The sequence below is a fragment of the Trifolium pratense genome, linkage group LG3, assembly GCF_020283565.1.
Source record: "Trifolium pratense cultivar HEN17-A07 linkage group LG3, ARS_RC_1.1, whole genome shotgun sequence".
NCBI classification, from domain to species: Eukaryota; Viridiplantae; Streptophyta; class Magnoliopsida; order Fabales; family Fabaceae; genus Trifolium; species Trifolium pratense.
In genome coordinates, this window is record NC_060061.1 from 11,584,491 (window position 1) to 11,606,622 (window position 22,132).

The 22,132-nt window shown below is 35.9% G+C and overlaps 2 protein-coding genes across 5 annotated transcripts; one reads left to right on the forward strand and one right to left on the reverse strand.

Annotated features, from left to right (window-relative positions):
• Positions 1-6,671: 6,671 nt before the first annotated feature.
• On the reverse strand, positions 6,672-10,530 carry LOC123914276 (probable arabinosyltransferase ARAD1). The gene is made up of 4 exons (XM_045965367.1): positions 9,802-10,530; positions 8,574-8,870; positions 8,218-8,313; positions 6,672-7,550 (listed from the first exon to the last, which is right to left on the reverse strand). Exons 1-4 carry the CDS (start codon positions 10,273-10,275, stop codon positions 7,128-7,130), a joined length of 1,290 nt encoding a protein of 429 aa, XP_045821323.1. The 5' UTR covers positions 10,276-10,530; the 3' UTR covers positions 6,672-7,127.
• A 3,652-nt stretch (positions 10,531-14,182) lies between these two features.
• Positions 14,183-21,210, forward strand: LOC123914277 (endoplasmic reticulum metallopeptidase 1). Of its 4 annotated transcripts, XM_045965368.1 has the most exons (21): positions 14,183-14,745; positions 14,882-14,967; positions 15,092-15,193; positions 16,035-16,141; positions 16,255-16,355; positions 16,629-16,716; positions 17,065-17,153; positions 17,279-17,418; positions 17,646-17,811; positions 17,938-18,061; positions 18,158-18,254; positions 18,348-18,477; positions 18,596-18,655; positions 18,759-18,877; positions 19,040-19,164; positions 19,373-19,597; positions 19,790-19,950; positions 20,168-20,331; positions 20,513-20,595; positions 20,681-20,766; positions 20,845-21,210. In XM_045965368.1, the coding sequence occupies exons 1-21, from the start codon at positions 14,530-14,532 to the stop codon at positions 20,986-20,988; spliced, it is 2,613 nt and encodes an 870-aa protein (XP_045821324.1). In that variant the 5' UTR covers positions 14,183-14,529; the 3' UTR covers positions 20,989-21,210. The 4 variants fall into 4 exon arrangements, with proteins under 4 accessions (XP_045821324.1, XP_045821325.1, XP_045821326.1 ...); XM_045965369.1 differs by lacking the exons at positions 14,183-14,745; positions 14,882-14,967; positions 15,092-15,193 and adding an exon at positions 15,259-15,708; XM_045965370.1 differs by lacking the exons at positions 14,183-14,745; positions 14,882-14,967; positions 15,092-15,193 and adding an exon at positions 15,260-15,796.
• The last annotated feature ends 922 nt before the right edge of the window (positions 21,211-22,132 follow it).

Consider the following 22,132-nt stretch of genomic DNA (forward strand, 5'->3'; position numbering starts at 1 on the left):
TCGCAACAAAAAACTTGCAAATATAAAAAAGGTTTTGTCGAGCAGGCATACAACAATGTCGAGCAAATATACGAATACCAAAACCAAAAATTTGTTAAGTTAAAAACGAGCAAGCATAAAGACATGCACATTCCACGCAGGCATAACTTAGCAAAACAAAAGCAAAAATAATTTAAACATACACACGAGGAGAATAAAATAGACGAGCAGGATTAAAGAACGAGCATCAATGTTATAAATTAACGGGCATAAAAACCCATTTGTCAAATATTACAATGCCGGGCACGCAGGCCCCCCAAAAATAAATTGTCATGGAATAAAAAGTAAATAAATTACAAGCTCATGGCGCGCAGGCCCAAATACTTCGTCGAGGAGGTCTAGTGGCTTTCGTCGTGGCCTTCCTTATCCCCATCAGGATTTTTCTCCTCCTCGACAGCCTCCTCCTCAGCATCCTCCTCCTCGTCATCATCATCATCTTCTTCTTCTTCATCCTTTTCCTCCTCAAGGGCCATCTCCCTGTACTTCTCTGGAATAACGATCTGCCCATTTTCAACCTTCTTAAGCTTGTGAATGCCTTCAGTAATTAGGCCATGCTCGACATTAACAATCTTGAGCTGGGCAATGGCGTTTTTCCACCCGTGCACCATGCTCGCCAGCATCAGGCCCCCAAGCCTACGGATCTCCTTCACAAGGTCTCCCCGAGTTACAAACTTGAGGGTCTCCTCCTTTTCATCCTCAAGAGGGGCACACTTGGCTTGCAATATAGCCATTTCCTCCAACATCTTACTCCTCTGCTCGGCACTGCTGACTTTAAGGTCCTCGAGCACCTTATTCGTTTTCTCCAGCTGCTCAGCAGTAAGTCGAGCCTCCTCCATATTCTTAAAATAATTTTCCTGTTTGGACCTAAGGTCGAGCAGGTCATTTTCCAGCAAGGTGATCTCAGCCTCCAGCTTCCTGTTTTTGGCGGCCAACTTCTCTGCCTCGTAAGTCGGGCCACCCTCATTTAAGACCAAAGCCGTCTCCGCCAGCCGGATGACAGCAGCCACATCTTGAGTCAGCTGCTCTTGCCGGGCAGCTGCAGAAGTGCCCAACACATGATTCCTCTCCGACACAGGCACCTGGAGGGGGTGGTTATCAAAAAAACTCCTGTTGCTCAAGCAAGCGGGGAGGACAAAACCACCGTCCCCCTCCGACAAATCCACGATGGTGGCCATGGCCTCGTCCCTCTGCCTCTTAGTTCGACTCCCTGGAGCCACCTTAGAGCTTACGACCGGGGAAGATTGGCTCGGACTCCCGGACGCAGTTTCCTCCAGATTTATTGTGCTGCTCGACCCAACCTTGGCCCTCTTGGTTTTCTTCTTCGGCTTGTCACCCTTGTGCTCGGCAGCCAGTTTGAAGAGCTCTGATGCAAGGTCGGCCATATTATCTGCAATAAAACAGTAAATGGTCAGCGCCACGAGGAGGAGCAAATAAAACAAAACACTATCAAAAATAAAAACAAGTGTAATACAGGCAAAAATTGAAAATAAATACCGAGCAAGACTTTTTCCTCCTCGACACTCTTGCACGCAAGCAAGGCTTTGGTATTTACAAACCGAGGCTCGACCCTGGGCCTGCCCTTCTTGTCGAGGGCAACAGCACCCGAGGCGATAGTAAAAGTACAAGGCTTGAAGCCCTTGACATAAGTCTTGAGCTTCAAGAACCCTGCCTGTTCCTCCGGGGACAGATCCACAGCAGCGGTTAAATATTCCTCCGTCCTCATTTCGAAATGTTCGGACGACCAAGCTAAAGGAAACCGGGGTACCCGTTCAGTCATGGGCACCCCTTGTTCGTTGAGTCGAGGAGACCCATCCTCCTGAAGCAACTCCTTATCCATATAAAGAGAATCCCGGGCAGCTTGCGTCACTGGTTTGACGACGTAATACCTCTCCTTGAACCCCCGGGCAGACTCCACGAACATCTTAAAAATCTTCGCCGAGGCATGTTTTAAAGACACCCAACCCTGCCTCTCCCCGACTATTTGCTTCTGGATCTTGAAAATGTGGAAGAATAGGGGAACGGTGGCCTCGACATCTAAGTACCGGCAAAGAATAGGATATGCCCGGATAAACGCCATCGAATTGGGGTGGAGCTGTGAGGGAGCCACCTTCAACCGGCCAAAAACTTCACACTCAAAATTGCTGAAGGGCAACTTAAAGCCCAATTCCTTAAAGGCCAGCTCATACATAGCGAATCCATCCTCGGAGAATGTCGAGCAGATCCGTTTCCCCTCCTCGGGCAAATGAGCTTCCCAATTCACTGGCCCATTCCCAACGTCCTCAACGATGGTGTAAAGACGAGGATCCTCAGCTGTGAGCGTCGAAGCAATGCCCCTCGGCTCGGGCGCGACCCAGTCTAGCGCTGGATCCGTTATGGTATCGACCAACTTATGCTTGGCAGCCGCTTGGCTCCCCGTCATCTCCTCTGTGTCTGACATTTCGAACACCTGAAAAGCAGCGAAAAGACAGTGAATTCGACAGTTATCAAATCCACCCTTTCACCGCAATTCAAGTGAAAGGGCGTGAAAAAGGGCGAGGACGCTGTCCCCGACCAAAAGCCCTTATCAAAATGGCAAAACAAAGACGAAAACAGAGGAAACGAGGAGAACCATTTAACAAAGCCCAAAAACGGGGAGAAGGTCCCCGACACAAACTCAAAACTCTGCTCGACGCTTAGAAGCAAACTTAGTTTTGCATAAAAACTAAGTTAAAAACGGGGAGAAGCTCCCCGACACAAGCCATCAACATTGCTCGACGCCCAGAAGCAAACGTAGTCTTGCATAAAATCTAAAGTTAAAAACGGGGAAAAGCTCCCCGACACAGAGTTTCAGCAAACTTATTTTTCTCTAAGAAAAAGCGGGGAGAAGGTCCCCGACATTCATACAACGCATAAAGACACTTAAGCTATTCGCGAAGGCGAAAACGGGGAGAAGCTCCCCGACATAAGGTTCAAATAGCCTAGCTTTTTGCTACAATAAACGGGGAGAGGAAACAGCATTCTCCTCCCCGACACAAAACGCATAGAATTCCAGAAATTCATCACCTTCATCGCGTTCATCATCATATTCATAATTTTTTCCAGAAAATCATCATCTCCATAGCAACATTCATCATTTTTCCAGAAAAAATGACCAAAACACAGCGAAAAGGCTCAAAATCAGAGCACAAAATGGGTCTTTGGGGGTGATTTTACCGCAAATAAACACCAAATCACACTAAATACAGTGATTAAACACAAAGCCTAAACTAAAACATCCTCAAACCAACACAGTACAGGAATGCAAAAACCCAAATAACACAAACAAAATGGGTACAAATTGAAAGCATAACTCAAACGAAATCAAGACAAAGAGAAAAGGTGTTTACCTGTCTTAAGTAAAAATGAAGAGCCTTTGAATGGAGATCTGGAACCTTGAAGTTTGAACTTAGGGCCTAAAACCTTTGGAAGCAGCAGCAACAACGCAATAGAGGGAAGGGAAATTGGAAACTTTGAAAGTGAGCCCTTCCTCCTCTATTTATAATCTGTCCAGGTCTCTTCACCTGCATTGCAAAGGGATACACCCCATCGTGTCACAACCGTTGATTAAAATTCAACGGTCCCGATTAAAAGCATCAAATGGCTCTGATTGAATCTCACTATAAACCAAACGACACGATGAATCCAATGGCTAATAAACCTCCTCGGAAAACGAAGCAAAAAACGCATACTCCCAATGTCATCATTGCGTCTGTTGATAGCCCACACACGTGGCAACATCAGACGAAACGTCTGTCCTTTCACATCCCATCGAACAGACCACGCGTCTCTCGAGGGGCTCATCGTTATCACCAACGTAATTGTCTCCTCGACACAAGGAGCAAACGCGAGTTACGGGCAAAGAGAAACTTCCCCTTTGTAAAATCCTCCTCGTCATACTATTGAGAAATTTATTAACAACATATGAACTCTCCTCGACATACGGGCATGTACCTTAAGTCATTACTCCTATAGCTAGGAGCAACGACTTGGGGGGCTCCTGTTCTGGACTGGGCCAAGAGCTGGCCCAATCACTTATGCCCGACATTTGGGGCACAGCCCAACAAGGGGAGGTTTCCCCGACACGTCAGCCTTGACGTGTTCTGCTCGACATAACAGATTAGCTTCACGCTAATCACGTGCTCGACTATCCGAGCATAATAACTCATTCAGCCTTAGCTTAACAGCTAAGCTGCACGTTTAACACGTGCTCCATTATCCAACTGCATCTGTCATCGAGCCTATCCCTTACCCGCGAATAGCGGAACGGCTCCAACCAAGATAGAGGCAAATAACGGCCTTCCCCTACGATACAGGGACTATCTTGGCAGTTGAGTCTATTGGGCCGGTTATCCAGGCCCAATAGACCAACCTTTGGCCCAGCGCTGGGGGCACTATATAAGCTCTCCTAGACAGGAGAGCCAGGTATTCTAATTCATTCTATACCTTACTTTCTCTCTCTTCTTTGTATCTCTCTTGTTCACCTTGCTGACTTAGGCATCGGAGCACCTGCAGGTACAAACCCCCCCCTTCGGTGTGGAAGCTTGCTCAACGGACCGGCCATCAATCTATTCTGATCACCAGGTACGATCAGTTACCTTACGTCATCAATGTTTGAGTCTTATTCAAATCCAATAGAATTTATGAGACCAACATTCAAAGGAAAGAAACCGCGTTTGTTGTTAAAATTTAGTTAAAGGTTTAATTTAAAACTCTAAAGGGGAATCTTTGTAATTTTTTATTTCCATTGGCCAAAATGAGACATCGACTCGCATATGAGAGGATTTGCTTTAAATTAATTAAACTTTATAGCATATCCATATAAATTAATCATGATTCCCCATTATTTATTTTTTTGGTACATTCAGGATTCCCCATTATACTTGCCCGCAAATCAATTTTTTCCTTAAGTTATGCTACGCCCAGTAACTAATTAAGGACTATTTGTTGCATTTGTTATTGACTCTCCGTAGTAACGTCGTTCATAATACATTGATATAGGGACGTATAAGTGAAATGTTTGAGGTTCGAACTTCGGCTTCTGTATATATAATGCAATATTTTTACCAACTGGACTAAACTCGTGGGAGAAAAAAAAACTATATATTTATTTGATATAAGTACGTTAATACTGTCCTCTGCAGTCCTATAACTTTTCCAACAATATTTATATTAATTATCTGATTTGGTCCTATAGTTGAAGAAGGTGGGTGACTTCTATATATATATATATAAAAAAAAAAAACAAAAAACAAAAAGAAGATTAACGTGGCTACCTCATACTAAGTATATTCTAGTTACTCTTAATATATAAAATCGTGTATGCAAAATATTGGAGACCCCATTAACTCTCATGCTAATTGGTATGCGCAGTCCAGTAAGTGATGAGGAAAGCATGCACTAATCACTGAATCTGACAGTAAGTCATAACAAAATAGTTAAATATTAAATATTAAACATTGTTTATAGATTCACAAGAAAAATTATACTATAAACACAAGCTTGATTATTTGGATTCGATCCAAGACAGTTTTTAAAAATAAAATTAATGGATAAGGAAAGGTTGCCTTTGCATTTGGAAAAAAATGGGATAATGGTAGCAGATTCAGGAGAAATCCATGAAAGAAATTTTAAATATTGGTTAAGCACTAATAATATTGTATGCATAGATAGATTCAATAAACAAAAATTTAATCATTAAGCACTATTAATGTACAATTGTAATTGTTTTATATAGACTATAACTATATTGTTTTCCTTTATTAAGGAAAATTATAATTTATTGTAAAATCTAGCTCAATTTAATTGACAATATCGATATTGTTAGGTCGTATATTTTCACTTACGTGGTGATTGATTTCTAAAGATAACAAAACAAAAAACCATAATATAATCAATTGATTGGTGTGCATTAGGTTTTAGTGTTATAAACTTTTTGGACTACATGTTTGATTTCTATTAATAAAAAAGATTATAATTTTTTCCTATAGATCCAATAAGTATCTTACCGGATAATATTATGACACGGTACAATAAAACAAAGATTGAACGTACATATGAGTAAATTTTTTATACAGTCAATGTCAATGAATATATAGTTCTTTTTTTGACAGAACAATGCATATATAGTTCTTAAACTCATAACAAAATTGATTTTAATGAAATTTAGATATTTGGTTGTTAATTTAAATATTTATACTAAAATTTACATTAGAGTTAATTTTTAAATAAACTCCTCAACTTCATTTAAATTAAATCAAATTTATATTAAATCACATGAGATAAAGTTTAGAGGAATCATTTGCCTAACTTTTATATTAATGGAGATTGAGGTTTAGCAGAATGGGTTAAACTCGCACAACGTGACAAATCAAAGTTCAAATTCCAGCTAAGAGATGTCCCGTCTGACATATCTCGGATAGGATTACCTCTTGATCTACCTAATATGTGTGATTAATGTCCATTAGTTATATGATGAATCCATGTGAGATCACTTCCATGGCATCAGGTATCACCTTCTCCAAGAGCAGGCTCATAGTAGATGAGAATATACTATCTTCTTTTAATTGCACTAATAACAGGCTTTCACCAGGAAACAAAATTACAAACAACCGGTATCAAATAGAAAATGGATTATAAAAACTGTAAATTAAACTCCTTGAATGTGAATGTTAATGAATGAATTCAAATGAATATTGTGATTAACTTTACTTCAATAGCATTAACGGAGGTGTACAAATTAAATTGAGTGAAATGGTGAATGACAGTGAAAATCAAAACTCCTTTCTTTTCTCCTATAATATCTTCCCGATCCCGAGAGCATATCTTCATTTGCCAACTAGAAAGTCCATGTTTTACCAAAAATAACCAAGAGAAAATCACTTTCCCAAGTGAGCTCTGGCATAAATCACCAAAACAAACCGCGGATTAAAACTTCTATGCAACATTCTATTTTAAAATGCCGAGATAAGAAGACGTGGCAATGATATTCTTCTGTTCCCTTTCAGGGATGATACTCACAGAAACTGAAGAAGGTGAATGTACAAGATCAATACCGAAAGTTCCAAAAATCATCATCTCTTCCGCCACCAATCTGAGATTTTTAACCTTCGGTTTCTATGAATAGAGAGTCTGACCGATGGAAGCTTGTGTTTGACCTGTCTCCATAGCATATTAACAGCATCCTCTCTTTTTGGAGGGTAATGGAATTCATAATGATGGGAGATGCTTTTAAGCTGCCTCCACATTTCAGTCCAATTCTGCTTTGGAAATTTACGAAGCTGGTCGATCATGTAGTCAGGCTGTAGTGCCTCTTTGAAAGAGAAGAATAACGTGAACTGGGAGTAATCAATCTCATCCTCAAAGGGGAGTTCAATTTGGTCACTCACAATGACTGGAACACAGTGACTCGCGATGGCATCAAAAAGGCGACAAGATGATGGTGTGTCTCCTGCTGGATCCAAACAGAACTTTGATGAACGCATCCCTTTAGATGACTGTTGTGTCAAAAGCAGTACATAAATTAATATTATAGTTCATGATCTTAGCAGATAACAAAAGGTGAATAACAAGAAGAAAAAAAATTGAAAATCAGATGACTATATGACTCCTCTCCCACAGGAAAGATAGTAACTGATACACAAAGGAAGTTTCAGGGTCTCTGAGCCATCAAAATGAAACTTCTTTTTTTTGGAAAATAAAATGGAACATTTTTTATTCAAGGCATTATACCAATGGTTATAGTGAGAACTGAGAAATGAGAATAAAATAATAATCTAAACTAGTACTTTTTTTTCTTTGCAGAGCGAATCTATCCTGCGCCTTACCAGCTGAAAATAAGAAAAAATCCCCCTTCAAATGTACAGACTCAGAGTGCATGGGAAAACATTATAGCAAGACTAGAGATGAGCCACAACTAGCAAGACTAGAGATGAGCCATAACAAAAATGTTCTATCCCTATTATCTAAATAATCCGGAACTTATTTTCCTCTTTTTAAAGGGATCCTCCATTTCTCCCCTTTGTCAACTTACATATGAAGAGGAAGAAAAAATAATTGTAAAATCAATATTTCAACTTTAGGAAATGATTAGCAATAATATTTTAAGTAGAAGCAAAAAGAGCAGCATGAATCAGAGATCAATTATATAGCCACATAGCATACCGCTTTTATGTTTTCTTCGGTTGCAACACTTCGCTCATAGTGAACGTCACTATAATTAGTCAATATCTTTGCCAGTTTAGCACGGACAATGCCTTCCTGCAAACATCATAAACTTCACAAAATCACATTTCATGAAATTTTAAGAAGGAAAAAGCTCCTCTAAAGTAATATTGCCTCTAAAATGAGCAAGTATGTATCCACCTCGAATCTTGGTGAGTTGAGATCACAACGCAATTCAAATTAAAAAAAGATGGATACACTCTTACTTGCTAACTTTTAAAGACAAACTTACTTTAGAAGAGTCTCGTCCTTTTAAGAAACCTGTCATTCTTTTATTAACAGTCAGCCAGACATACATCCTTCCTGTAAGTCCTCCCTCGAAAGAAAAGCAGTGTAGAACGAGCCTCATACGGATCTTGAGATTCATCATCAGTAAAAGAATCCACAACATGCACATACGGGGACACCACATCTTTGTTCAAATTAGACATGCCCTTGGGGTACCGGCCAAAATCCACGACAACTTGAATAGTATCGTTCACTTGATTTCGTAGGAACCTAAAGGCATTGGGGTGTGTCATAGGTAATATGTGGTCTCTGCCTTTAGACCTCTCCCAATATTTGGATTTCTTCAATAATTCCATCAGATCAACCTAACACGAGAAACAAACCCAATATAACATCAAAAGATAAACGAAAGAGCTGTACAATTACAAGCATCAGGTATGAGTAACGACATCCTACCCTGCACGGGTAGGGATCCTCTCCATTTAGGATCCTAACCCACCCTGCAGTTGTTAAAAAATCACAATGCAGGTATGGCAGGATAAGGTACTACTGTTAAAACCAACTTATAGAACATTTTAAAACAAAAAACAAACAATTATTCTAACGCATCATAAGAGATGGTTTGATAGAACTTGGGTATTATGAGGTTCTTAAGTTTCACATCGAGTAGTACAGGTCTACAGGATGCTCGGTGGAGGTACTCAAGTGGCTTGGCTCTTCCCCCTTGACACCAAACATCCAATATTACTCGATGTGGGACTTAACAATACCCAAGTCCCTATCATAGTTATTGGGGGCAATTCATGATAAAGGGGGAACTGATTGAAAGAATAATGATATATCCTCTCAAAACATTTGAGTAATAATCCCCTAGTAATTTATAAAGAAACTATTAAACGAAAAAAGTTCTAGATCGTTACACCAGATCAGACAATTCCTTCACAATAATACATGGAGATCTTGGCTTAACCAACCTACCTTTATTATCTTCATGTTTCTTTGACTAATAAGGTACTACTTTCCTCAAAGATTCTATCATTATAAAGATACAAGTTTTCCGTTTCTTTACTTTTGGTAGTTCGGACTTTTCTAATTTTACTTCAGGAACTCATTCTTATCTAGTTATCTTGTATCTCCGAAGAGTTCAGCCAACCATTTTCACTTATTGCAAAGGTATGACTTTTGTTCAATTCTTATTTGGAGGAATCCTATTGTGACTTTCAGTAAGTAAAACTACTGGCATTGCAATTAAACGATTGAGAAGACCGATCGATGAATTGAACGAAGAACGGTTACCTGCAATTGGCGATCAATCTCAGTAGCAGGATCCGTCATAGTATGGCCATGCGTATTAAAACTCAAGGAAGAAAAAAACGGAACAAAAAAAGCATCCGCCAATTCCGGATCCAAAACCCTGATAGCTTCTCTAGACTCACCATCATCATCATCATCTTCATGTATAAGCGATCCCATCATCCAATACTCAACGCTATGTTGCTTCTTAAGTCCCCAATTATCCGGCCACCGCGGAAAGTCTTTGGCGGTAACAGGAGATTGAGATTGAATCCGACGGTTAATCATTTGGACATTGAAACGAGGAGGGAGATCGTACATGTAGAGACGAATAGGCGGGTCGGGTTTACATGTTACGGGTTGGAAAACTGGTGATTGGAAGAAATAAGATCGAATGTCGAGAGTGCCGATGAAAATTGAGTAGGAAATTAGGAGAAGGAAGACGAATATGAATGTCAGAACCACTTTACCATACATGATGCTTATTTCTGAATCTTCTTTTTCTTGTTTTTCTTATAATGAAAATGAAAATGTTGTTAATTGATACTAATAAGTTGGTGTGTCTATTTTCATTATGGTTGGTTGTTGAATAGCATTCACCGTTTATGTATGTATCGGTTCATCGCCTGGAAACGCCGCCGAGGAAAGGATGATAATGCACGTCTTCACCATGTTGTATAACACCCAAAACTTATTAGATACACACTTCATTTTTATTTTTTCAATTTATTTATCTCTTTCTATCCGCATGAGTTAGGATCCTCTCCATTTCCAATTCTTTCCATTTCCTCCATTATTATATAGTTTTGGGAATATAAATGCAAAAATGTGACATCAAGTGGGTCCAAATGTCATTTATACACCCCAAAATATTTAAAAACTTTGGTAATGGAAGAAATGGAAAACATAAGAAATGGAGAGGATCTCAACTCCTATCGCATCACCAATATTATTATAAAAAGAAAAATCTATAAAAAAAATAAAATTATTATTTATCTCTTTCTATCGCATCATCAATATTATACTTTTTTTTTTAAGGATTATTTTTGTTGGTAAGAATATAATATGTAATAATATAATAAATAATTAAGTAAAATAAATATAATATTTTTAAAGAATTTAATTTATATGCACCGTCGGTGTAAAGTTATTTTGCACATGCGTCCAATAATATACCGACACATCATGTATGGTCATTAAAAACACATGATGTGTCACATTCATTAAATGATGTGGCAACACGTCATTGGATGTATGTGTAAAAAAAAATACACCGACGGTGCACAGCAATTAAATCATTTTTAAATGAGTCAGGATCCGTTGACACCAACTAGTTTGACACCAAATGTTACACCTCTCAATAACGTTTTAACCGATATAAATTTTATAAAATCCACCGTTGGATTGAAAGTTTACATCATATAGATCATTTGTGTAAAATTTCAAATAAATCCAAAATCATTTGATATGTTATTGAGATACATCAAAATTAACGGTTTTTGTATTTTTTTAAATGCCGTTAATCTTTATGTGTCTCAATAGCATATCAAATGATTTTGGATTTGTCTGAAATTTTACACAAATGATCTATATGATGTAAACTTTCAATCCAACGGTGGATTTTATAAAATTTATATCGGTTAAAACGTTATTGAGAGGTGTAACATTTGGTGTCAAACTAGTTGGTGTCAACGGATCCTGACTCTTTTTAAATAGTTTAACACGAGACGAATGAATGACATAGATCATATTTTAATAAGAGTAATATCATCTTTAATTAGCTTCAATGCCTTCATTGATGAAGCCATGTGACTTTATTATAAATGAAATGCTATAAGCAATTTTTTGTCAAAAATAAAAAATATATTTTGATTCTCTATTTTGATATTTTAAAATTTTTAGTTTTTTTTTGGGTCAAGTAGCCTAGTGACTAAAAAATTTAGGCTCTGTTTGGATTGATGAAATGCAATGGAATGAAATGGAATAGAATGGAGTATAATAATGTTTCATTGTTTGAATTTGTAAAATAATAATAGAATGAAATGGAATAGGATGAAATGAATTTCATCTAATACCACCACTTACCTTCAATTTTGTTCATCCCCTATTAGAAGATTTATTTGATTCCGCTCCATCTCATTCCACCCCACTCTATTCCGCTCCGCTCCATTCCATTATATTCCATCAATCCAAACAGAGCTTAAAGGTGAATAAGTGAAGTGTCCCGGGTTCGAACCCGGACTCCTGCACGTATAGTGCGATGTACCTATCAACTGAGTCAAGCTCACGGGACATTCTTCTTTTTTAAAAACCAACTTTTTGGTTTTTCGATATAACTTTTTATGCCCTCATTGATAACATAGAGAGTTGTCAAGGGGGTCAGACCGGCCCGCCCCCGGGGCTAACACATATAAATGGGCTTAAGTGGGTCGAGCCGTTAACTTCATGCTCGACCCAATTAACAAAGGGCTACATTATCCGATGGGCCGTCCCGACTAATTTTCATACTTTTTTAATTTTAAAAAAGAGATATAGTGGACAATAAAACTACATGTCGCACGTATCACACAAATACATGGCTAGCGGGTTGGGCCGGTAGTCCGACCCATTTTTACAGCTCTAATAACATAGCGCTGAGATGATATTAATGATTGAGAAACACTGTTTGTTTTTCACGACACTGCCAGATATAATATAAAATTATGTTTTTTCTACGAACTTTGAGAGCTTTTGTGACCAAAATTGAGACTATGAAATCAAAGCTTATGGGTTAAGAGTTTTTGTGTACGATTATTGTGTTGTAAAACACATCTAAATATTTTGGGCAATTAGTAATCATTGGAGGCATAATCAAAACTTTCTTTAATGAGTTCATGAGTGAAATCTATCAAGTGAGAGATTAATATAGGAAAGAAGAGAAGTTGAGAATAATTTTTTAACCACTTTTGTTACTCTCTTGTTGTATGGGAAACTAGGAGAAAAGAATGGAAAATATTTTGTTCCCGAAGACTGTTAACGTTATTTTTTTGTAACATTTATGTGTTGAAAATATGTTTTTAGTGTAAGCTATAGAGAATTGCTTTCGGCATCAAATATAGGTCGATTTATGGCAAACTAAGTAAATAATTTTGATGTTGTATCTTATACTCTCTTTATCTTATTATTATTATTTACATTTATCGTGTGAGTTTTATTTTACACATTCTTGCTGCTAGCTTGATGGTTTGATCTAGGTTCAAATTCACAACAAAAACAATAGGCCAACAGTAAAAACATTTTTACAAGTGTGATGAAACTTGACCAATATGTAGAGATATTCTTGCATCCACCTGTGACCAAGGCTCCCATTTGGTCTATCCAATTAGCTTTTTACACATTATTAACATAAAAAATTAAATTGTTAAAAAATGTTTGGTCTTTTCTCTCTCCAGTGCGTTTCTTTCTTTCCATCTCTGCAACTAATTTTGAGTTATTTTTTTCAAATCTATGCAACATCACCTTTTTTTTTTACTTCAGAACACAACATCACCTTTCTTTACAACATTTGTAAAAATTAAGCAATTTGAGCAACAAAACAAGATGCAGAAGAAATATGGAAAAAAAACAAAAAAATTATTTTGTCCCTTACAAAACCGAATCAAATGGAAATTAAAATTTAATAAGCATTTTCGTCTCTTTCAAAGTTCTTGCAACTCTCTTCTTCAAGATCTATGGATGAAAGGAGCTAAAAGGTGTAAATGTTGTGTTGCCGAGATTGAGAAAGAAAGAAAACAATGGAGAGAGAAAAACAAATATTTTTTCACTTTTTTATTTTCTATTTTTATGATGTGTAAAAAGCTAATTGGATGAGACCAAATTTGATGTTTTGGACCCATGACCATAGAAGAGTTTCTCCCAATATGCAATCTAGGTTGTTCAATTTTTTTTTGGTATATAGACGAGATGAAAAAGTTATCATAAATAAATTCACATATACAAGTAAAAAAGTTAGAGTTTGAACACTAATCATAATGTCTGACCTAATAATTTTGATATTTTTTTAATCGTTGAGCAAAAATTTATGGATTTGTTTTTTTTAACGGGCCAAAATGAGATATTAATAAAAATAGTCACCTCAGCATTAGATGTACCAAAGTAGACTTCAAAGAAACTTATGAATATGTTGACTCAACTTTTATTATAAAATAAAGCAATTGTCAAAAAAAAAAAAGAAAAGACAATCAAATAAGTTGTACTTAGAAGCGGTTTATTACAACTCAACTATTTTTATTAGCTTAGATAAAAAAAAATGTTGCCTAAAAAAAAGTAATCTATTCTTACAAAATAAAATTTGCACACTGTATAACATAGATCTTGAGATCTAATTATCCCACTGTGTCAAAGAAGAAAAAAAAAAACAGAGAGAAAAAACCGGCCCACACTACAAGTCAGCTTAGTTAATAAACCGATTATAAATCTAAAACCAGCGATGAACAAAATTGGAATGTTCCCTCACTTACCCGTTCTTGTCAACAAAAGTGCACTGTTTTTGTCACATTTCAATACCAACACCAAACAAAAAGACATACATAACTCTCTCTAACTAACTGCCGCACCACTAGTGCACTTTGTTTACGACTCTGACTCTATAAACTAATCAAACGCAACACACAAACAAAAACACAATCAATCTGAGATTATTATTTCTCATTTTCTCTCTCTCTAAATTCTCCGTCAAAAAACCCAACCAACATGGCTGTCGGATTCGGGTCATCCGAAGATGTATCCGGTTTCAAATTCCTTTTCCTTATGACGATTGTGTACGGTCTTATGTCTATGCTTACATACTCAGTCATTCACATGAACTTCATCAATCCACTTCATATCGATGCTCCTCGAGATCAATTTTCTGAAGGTAGAGCTATCCAACATGTTCGAATGTTGTCTCAAGAGATCGACGGTCGTCAAGTGAGTGTGTGTGTATATCATTTGTTTTTTTAATTCGTCAAAACAATGTACTACTAGGTTTCATCATTACATAATTAGTTTAATCAATTTAAGCATGATTTAATTGATTTTGACTCTTGAATAATTTATTGATTAGGAAGGGCGTCCTGGTTTGAAAAAAGCTGCTGATTACATTAAGACTGAGTTGGAATTAATTAAGGACAGAGCTACTTCTAATGTCAGGTTTGTACCTTTAATTAATTTTTTAATTATTGTTTAGATTTTGCTTTTTAGTCTTTTTTTGTTTAATTATTATTGTTTGACTGGTGGTTGCTTTAATTGGCAATCATTTTTTTTGTTGTTGCAGAATTGAGATTGAAGAGAGTACTGTTAGTGGATCCTTTAATATGAACTTTTTGGGTCATTACATTGCTTTGGGATACAGAAATCATACTAATATTATTATGAGGTACTGTACATTTGTATTAGTCAATGTCAATTATTACTTGTAGGACACAATTATATTATACTTATCTTGGATTTGATATATTAGTAGATTCTTAAGTTTAGTTATTCTTGCTTAATGGATTACTACTGCTTCTACTTCAAGCAATTTCAGTTTCACATTTCATACTACAGTAAACTTAACTTTATGAGCCGGCAGATTCAACATTGCTATATGTTTAGGAAAATGTATTCCATGGTTCAAATAGTATCTAAGTTCAACCAACAATTGGCAGGTCACATTAACCTGCAAAATTTGAAAATCCTGATTAACTAAGGGGCACTAAATCTTGAACAGCTGCTATGATTCACCTGCTGAACTGAGTAAAAGTTAGTGTTTGATTAAGGAAGGGTAACATGAAACTAGCAAACTAAATCCAAGTAACATGAAACCAACATTGTTATTTCTACCTTTGTGTACCAAATAACATGTAGAAGAGCATAACGGTGGATTTTAATGGTTGTGGATCATTGGTGGAAGTAAGGCCTCTTAGTACTCATTAAGACTAAACATTCTAGTTTGCCGGTTAAAAAACAGTTCCTTTGTGCTTGTTATGTCACCGAGATGGTAACAAATCCTCATCAACTTCCACACCACAAGTAACTGCACATGCTTTTATATCAGTGTTGTCAATTGTGGATCATAGCGCCACTATTTGACAAAACTTTGTACTAAATAGCGTATCGCAGAATAATAGTGACAGAACTGTTATTTGACAGAACTGTTTTGTATATCACAAATAAAACAAAGTCTTGCTCTGTATCTAAATGCTGATGTGGTGGATTTTATGTCTATTTTATTGTAGGATATCATCTATAGATTCTAAAGATACGGATCCATCGGTTTTAGTAAACGGACATTTTGATAGTCCCCTTGGTTCTCCTGGTGCTGGTGATTGTGGTTCATGTGTTGGTTGGTAGCGACTATATTTGAAGTCTTCGTTGTTTTTGAAACATTATATTTAAAAAATCTATACCTTGTCACCTTGATTATACCAAGTCTTATTATACTTTCTTCCCTTTCAGCTTCAATGCTGGAAATTGCAAGACTAATTGTGGACACTAGTTGGGTTCCGCACCACCCTGTTATTTTCCTTTTTAATGGTGCTGAGGAACTTTTCATGTTGGTAGGATGTCTTAACTATAAACGTCGAGTTGAAATCACATATGACCATTATTCTTTTTATATTTTGAGATTCTTTTATTATATGTTAATTTTTTTCTTGTGCTCTAGAGAAGTGGAACCTTGTATATTTCATTTAAAGCTACTGACTTCAAAACATGACTTTCAAATAAAAGCCTCATCGTGATGAAATGAAAATATTGTGATTGGAAAATTTAAATGTACTAGGATCTTTGCTAATGAAGTGTTATTTACTTCTTAATCTTTGATGCTTAAGGGTTCACATGGATTCATGAAGACAAATAAATGGAACAACACGATAGGAGCTTTTGTAAATGTGGAGGCATCTGGGACTGGAGGCCCTGGTAAATGTGATGTTAAATTTCTATTATGAATAGTAGGATATCATAAGCTACATCTGTAACATCCCAACGTTGTCAATTGTGGATAGCAGAAAATAGCGGTTTATATAAATTATGCCACACTACAATGCTACAGTGCTGCTATAGCTGCTAGTTGACAATACTTTGCACTAAATCGCATTCTGCAGAACAATAGCACTATAGTGCTACTATAGCCACTATTTTGCTATGATGTAGCGTTATAGTGCTGCTATAGTCGTTGTTTGACAACACCGAACAATCTTTGTCCACCAACTTATGATATATGATGTGTAGGAATTTTCACTGAATATTAATGTTGTTAATTAACAGATTTAGTATGCCAATCTGGACCAAGTTCTTGGCCTTCTAATATCTACGCAGAAGCAGCAATATATCCTATGGCTACTAGTGCAGCTCAGGTATTGTCTTCCTATTGTAATAATCTCCTTGTACATGTTTTGTACTCTATTGTGTCGTGTAGCAACTATTTTCCCTTTTCGTATCTACCAATACAATCTTGAATTTTTTAAATTTTAAAACGCAGGATGTTTTTCCTATTATTCCCGGTGATACAGATTACCGAATATTTTCCGAAGACTACGGCAGTATTCCCGGGCTTGACATTATCTTCCTCCTTGGTGGTTATTTTTACCATACCTCATTTGATACAGTGGAGCAACTATTGTATGTTTCTTACCTACTTTATTTGGTACGAATATTTTATTTTAATTTCATATTGTTTTTACCTTCTCTTGCAATCCTTCTCGTACAAGGTAATGGCCTGCGTAATGGTTTCAATCCTTCTCTAGACCCCGCCAAGATGGGATTTTTATAGTACTACTTTGCCATTTTTATGTTATTTTTACCTCAAGCATGTATATGATCGTTTTGATGTGTTTCTATGTCTCCAGACCTGGAAGCATCCAAGCACGTGGAGAAAATTTGTTCAGCATAATCAAGGCTTTTAGTAATTCTTCTAAGTTACAAAACACATATCAAACAAATTATAGTGAAGCTAGAGCTAGTTTATTCAACGAAGAGCGAGCTATATTCTTTGATTATCTCTCATGGTTTATGGTATGCAGTAAAGTTTGTCTATTCCAACATTTGTTTATGATGCACTGATATTTATAGCAATACGATTTTCAGAATTGGCCCGTCTTGCTCTTTTGTTTTCTTATACTTTATTTTGTGGATTTTCAGATATTTTATTCCAAAAGGGTAGCTAAAATTCTTCACAGCTTTCCCATCTTCTTGTTCTTTGTCATGCCTTTTACGCGTGGTCGGTTCAGTTCCTGTTTGTCAACTTTGTGTGATTTTGTGAAAGGTAAATCAGTAAATGGTTACCTCTTTATAAGATGTATTCTAATTGGTCTCTTTGCTGACGGTTGGAACAACATTTTGAAATTTATTGGATTTGCAGGATTTCTGTTACATGCAGTTGGGATTATATTGGCAATTATTGTGCCTGTTGTGTTTTCTTTGCTAAGATTACTGTTCACTTCTCAGACGATGAATTGGTAACTTCATTTTTATCATTATCTAAGGTGTAACAATTGAAATACCTTAATGCATTTTTCTGTTCCTGTGTTAACAAAATTGATAATACACAGGTTTGCTCATCCATTTTTGGCTTTCTTGATGTTTATACCCTGCGCACTCGTCGGTCTTATAATCCCAAGAATTATCTGGAGACATTTTCCTCTTTCTCAAGATCCCGCAATTGTCAAGAGATCAAAAGAGGTATTCCAGTACATTGAAACATGTTTAATAAATCAAGTGTTATATAAGTTTCATACTAATTTCAGTTTGTATTGGTGGTATGAGTTTATTCAACTAAGATTTGATTTGACACATTCAGGCACTATCCGATGAAGCAAGGTTTTGGGGAGCATTTGGTTTCTATGCCTTATTAACTTTGGTGCGTAGATTTAAAATGTGTTCAGACAAATTTATTCTTTCTTAAGCGTGATGTGATGTATTCTCTTGTTGTTTATTTAGCTAACAAGTTTAGTAAAAATCAGGCATATCTTGTAGCTGGTTTAAGTGGAGGATTCGTGACTTTTGTTGCGTCTGCTTCCATGCTTCCTTCATGGATATCCTTCTGCTTATCAGTCAAATCCTTCGGACGACATTCATTCAGGTCGGTCATAAATAGCTATGTAATTTGAACATTACGATATATTTGACTTATCTCTTCACTGCATTTATATGCATGCTATTTATCTAATCTTATTTCGTACTAAATCTACTATTCTAATTTGGCAATAATCTTTCCGTTCACTTCATATTTTTCACTTTCTAGGTCAACAATGTTTTACATATTACCCCTTTTTCCATGCCTTTCATACGCTGTTTATTTTGGTGGCTTTCTTGCTCAATTTCTGATAGAGAAGATGGGCATGATGGGTTCTCTTCCTCTACCATATGGTTAGTTTTTCCTGTTATATAATTTATTACATTTTTCAGTATATTTATTTAAAACAAGTGTAATGTATATCTAGGATTATCTTGCTTGAGGTATCTTTATTGTAACTTAACATTATTATATAGTCTAAGCTATTTTATAAAATAACATTAATTTAGCATTTTCGTTTGTAAAAAATGCTTACTAGCTGCTGAACATAACTCATTGCAGGGTACTATGTTCCGGATATTATTGTGGCAGCAGTAATTGGACTTATAACTGGTTGGTCTGTGGGCCCTCTAATGCCCATTTGTGGTCGTTGGTTAGCAAGGTCATCTATTTTGCGATTTCTGCTGCATCTTAGTCTGCTTGGTTTAGCGATATCTTCTCAGTTCTTTCCTTACTCCACGTCTGCACCTAAGAGAATTGTTTTTCAGCACACTTTCCGAACTACAGGTATTGATATCCTGACAATTTGTATCAGAAACGAAATTGTGGTGAACGATTATAATTTTCACAGCGCCCTCTGAAACAGTGACGACTTAATCTTGTATTTACAAAAAAAAAATCATTATCACTTTAGTATTCAAATGTCCTATTTTTATTTTCCGTGTTCAAATCTCTTACAATTTTCGTGTGGTTTGGCAGGCGTGAGTCAGATAACGGAATCCACTTATGATTTATCTGTACTAGATTCCAATTCTTTACTATTCATTTTCAAACACTCACCTGAAGTAGCAAAATTATTGAATGTTACTTCGGATTTTTCACTTGAATCTGCATCACTGTCTAAACGCCACGATTGGATGGTAAGTTTCATGCCAATATTATGTGAATATTTTTCTTTCAGGCAGTTTTACATTTCCACTCTCAATATTATGTAATAGATTTGTACAGTTAGACGTGACACGTGAGTATCGTATATTTTTCGGTACAAAAGTAACTGTTTTTTTATTTATAACGTAGTAGTTATTCTTAGTGCTTTGTGAATTTTAGAAATTGATGTGAAGGAATTTCTCTTTGCAGGTAATTTTTCCCGTTTCTTCTCTCTTTTCAAATAGTCTGAAGTTCCCTGCAAAAGAGGATGATATTGTGAAGCAATATGAATTCTTTCCCACATTGTCTGTTCAAAATACATCTTCAGATTCCGAAAAGGGACATAGAAGAGTTCACTTGGAGTTTTATTTAGGGTGAGTGAATAATGTTGATTTTTCCGAGCATTATACAGAAATACAATCTTGATTGTACTGATTGTTTAGCTGAATATGACTTAAATCATTTGTCTATAAAAAAAATTAAAATATTTTTTGTCGAACTGATTTTTCATACAAAATTGTTTTGTATGCATAACTTGATTTCTATTCCTTTCAGTTCCTTAGAAGAGATCTGGGTTGCAGTTCTTAACATCACCGGTCCATTATCTAGTTGGTCATTTGCAGATAATGCGCTTCCAGGTATGATAATCATTTCATCGGCTTAATTTTTTCTTTTTCGTTTATCATATATTTTCGTTGCATAATGTAGTTTGCTTATGCACAGGAACCGAAGCCTATGGTGGTGGTCCACCATCATATATATTACGACTTAGCGGACCGAGCGACAGGAATTGGTCTTTCTGGTTAGAGGTAAAGTTTGATATGCTGCATTAAATTTCTTCGTTATTACAATAAAAGCTGAATTTCTATTTTGGTTGATAATATCAGGCTAACAGCTCTGAAGCATTGAGAGTGGAGCTTTCAGTTTTGGACCAAAAGTTGGTTGATCCCGCGAAGAGATTGAAGAATCTTTTCCCTAAATGGGTTGATGTAGTTGCTTATTCTAGTTTCATTTCTTGCTATACCTTTTAATAGTGATTAAATTTGTATAGGATAGTCATAGACTCATAGCCATAGGAATTGGTAGAATAATTAAGTTAGTTTATATCGCTAACCTATTTCCAGCACAGGATTTTGATGTTTATTTTATATCCAAATTTTTAGACGAAACAAGTAACTTGGTATTTATAGATGCAGAATCCTAACAAAAATTCGATGTTATGAAATGCCATAAATCTCTGCTGAATTCTAATACTTACAATGCATCAATATTCAAGTAGCGCGTGGATATGTTCGTAGTTTTAAGAATATGAAGTTATCGGTACAAACTATGAAGTATGGATCCTTTCGATTTCTCAATAGAAATAGATCCACTTGCAAAACAGTGCCTTACTGTGTTAAATATTGAAAATCAATTGTTTTAAACTCATTCATTCACATTGAACACAAGTTAAGGTTATTGGTCTAAGGAGATATCTTGCTTGGTTTGTAAAAATGGTTAAGTATCATCCTTTATATTTTAAATGCCTTGTGCAAACATAGATAATGATGTCCTTAATCATTTTAATATTATCATCATTGCATTTTTTTATAAAATTAAATAATTTGTTTAACTTATATTGATCAACGTAAAATTTTAGCTACCTCAAATTTAAATTATATCGATCAACGTAAATTTGTTTAACATAATTGTTCATGAGGTCACAATTTAGTGGTAAAAGTTTGACTTTAAAATTTCAAGAGATCTAGATTAAATCTGGTTTAAGACAGTTGTAAAATGGCAATTGTGATCATTTGATTTGTAAAAGATACATATTAAGGTATTGAACAATATTTTTTGGCAAACCAAATGTATCATCCGCGCGAAACTGCAAAGACTAATCCTCTCGAAGTAACTGAGATCCATTATGCTTCTCCATAGACACCGTATTGAACAATATTTTGTCTTATGCGATAAGGGACACAATATTAAAAAACCAAAGATAAGTATCAAGGTATTGAAAAATATTTTGTAAAAGATATTTTGTCTTAAAAAAGAGCTACATTTTTTTTAGGTGAATTCTCAATAGTATACTCTAAGTCTAAATTTTTTTATTTATTTATTTTTATGAAGATTTTTTATTTATTTAATAGACCGACAATGTAAAAACTTGTTTACAGGTGCAGGTGTATTCAA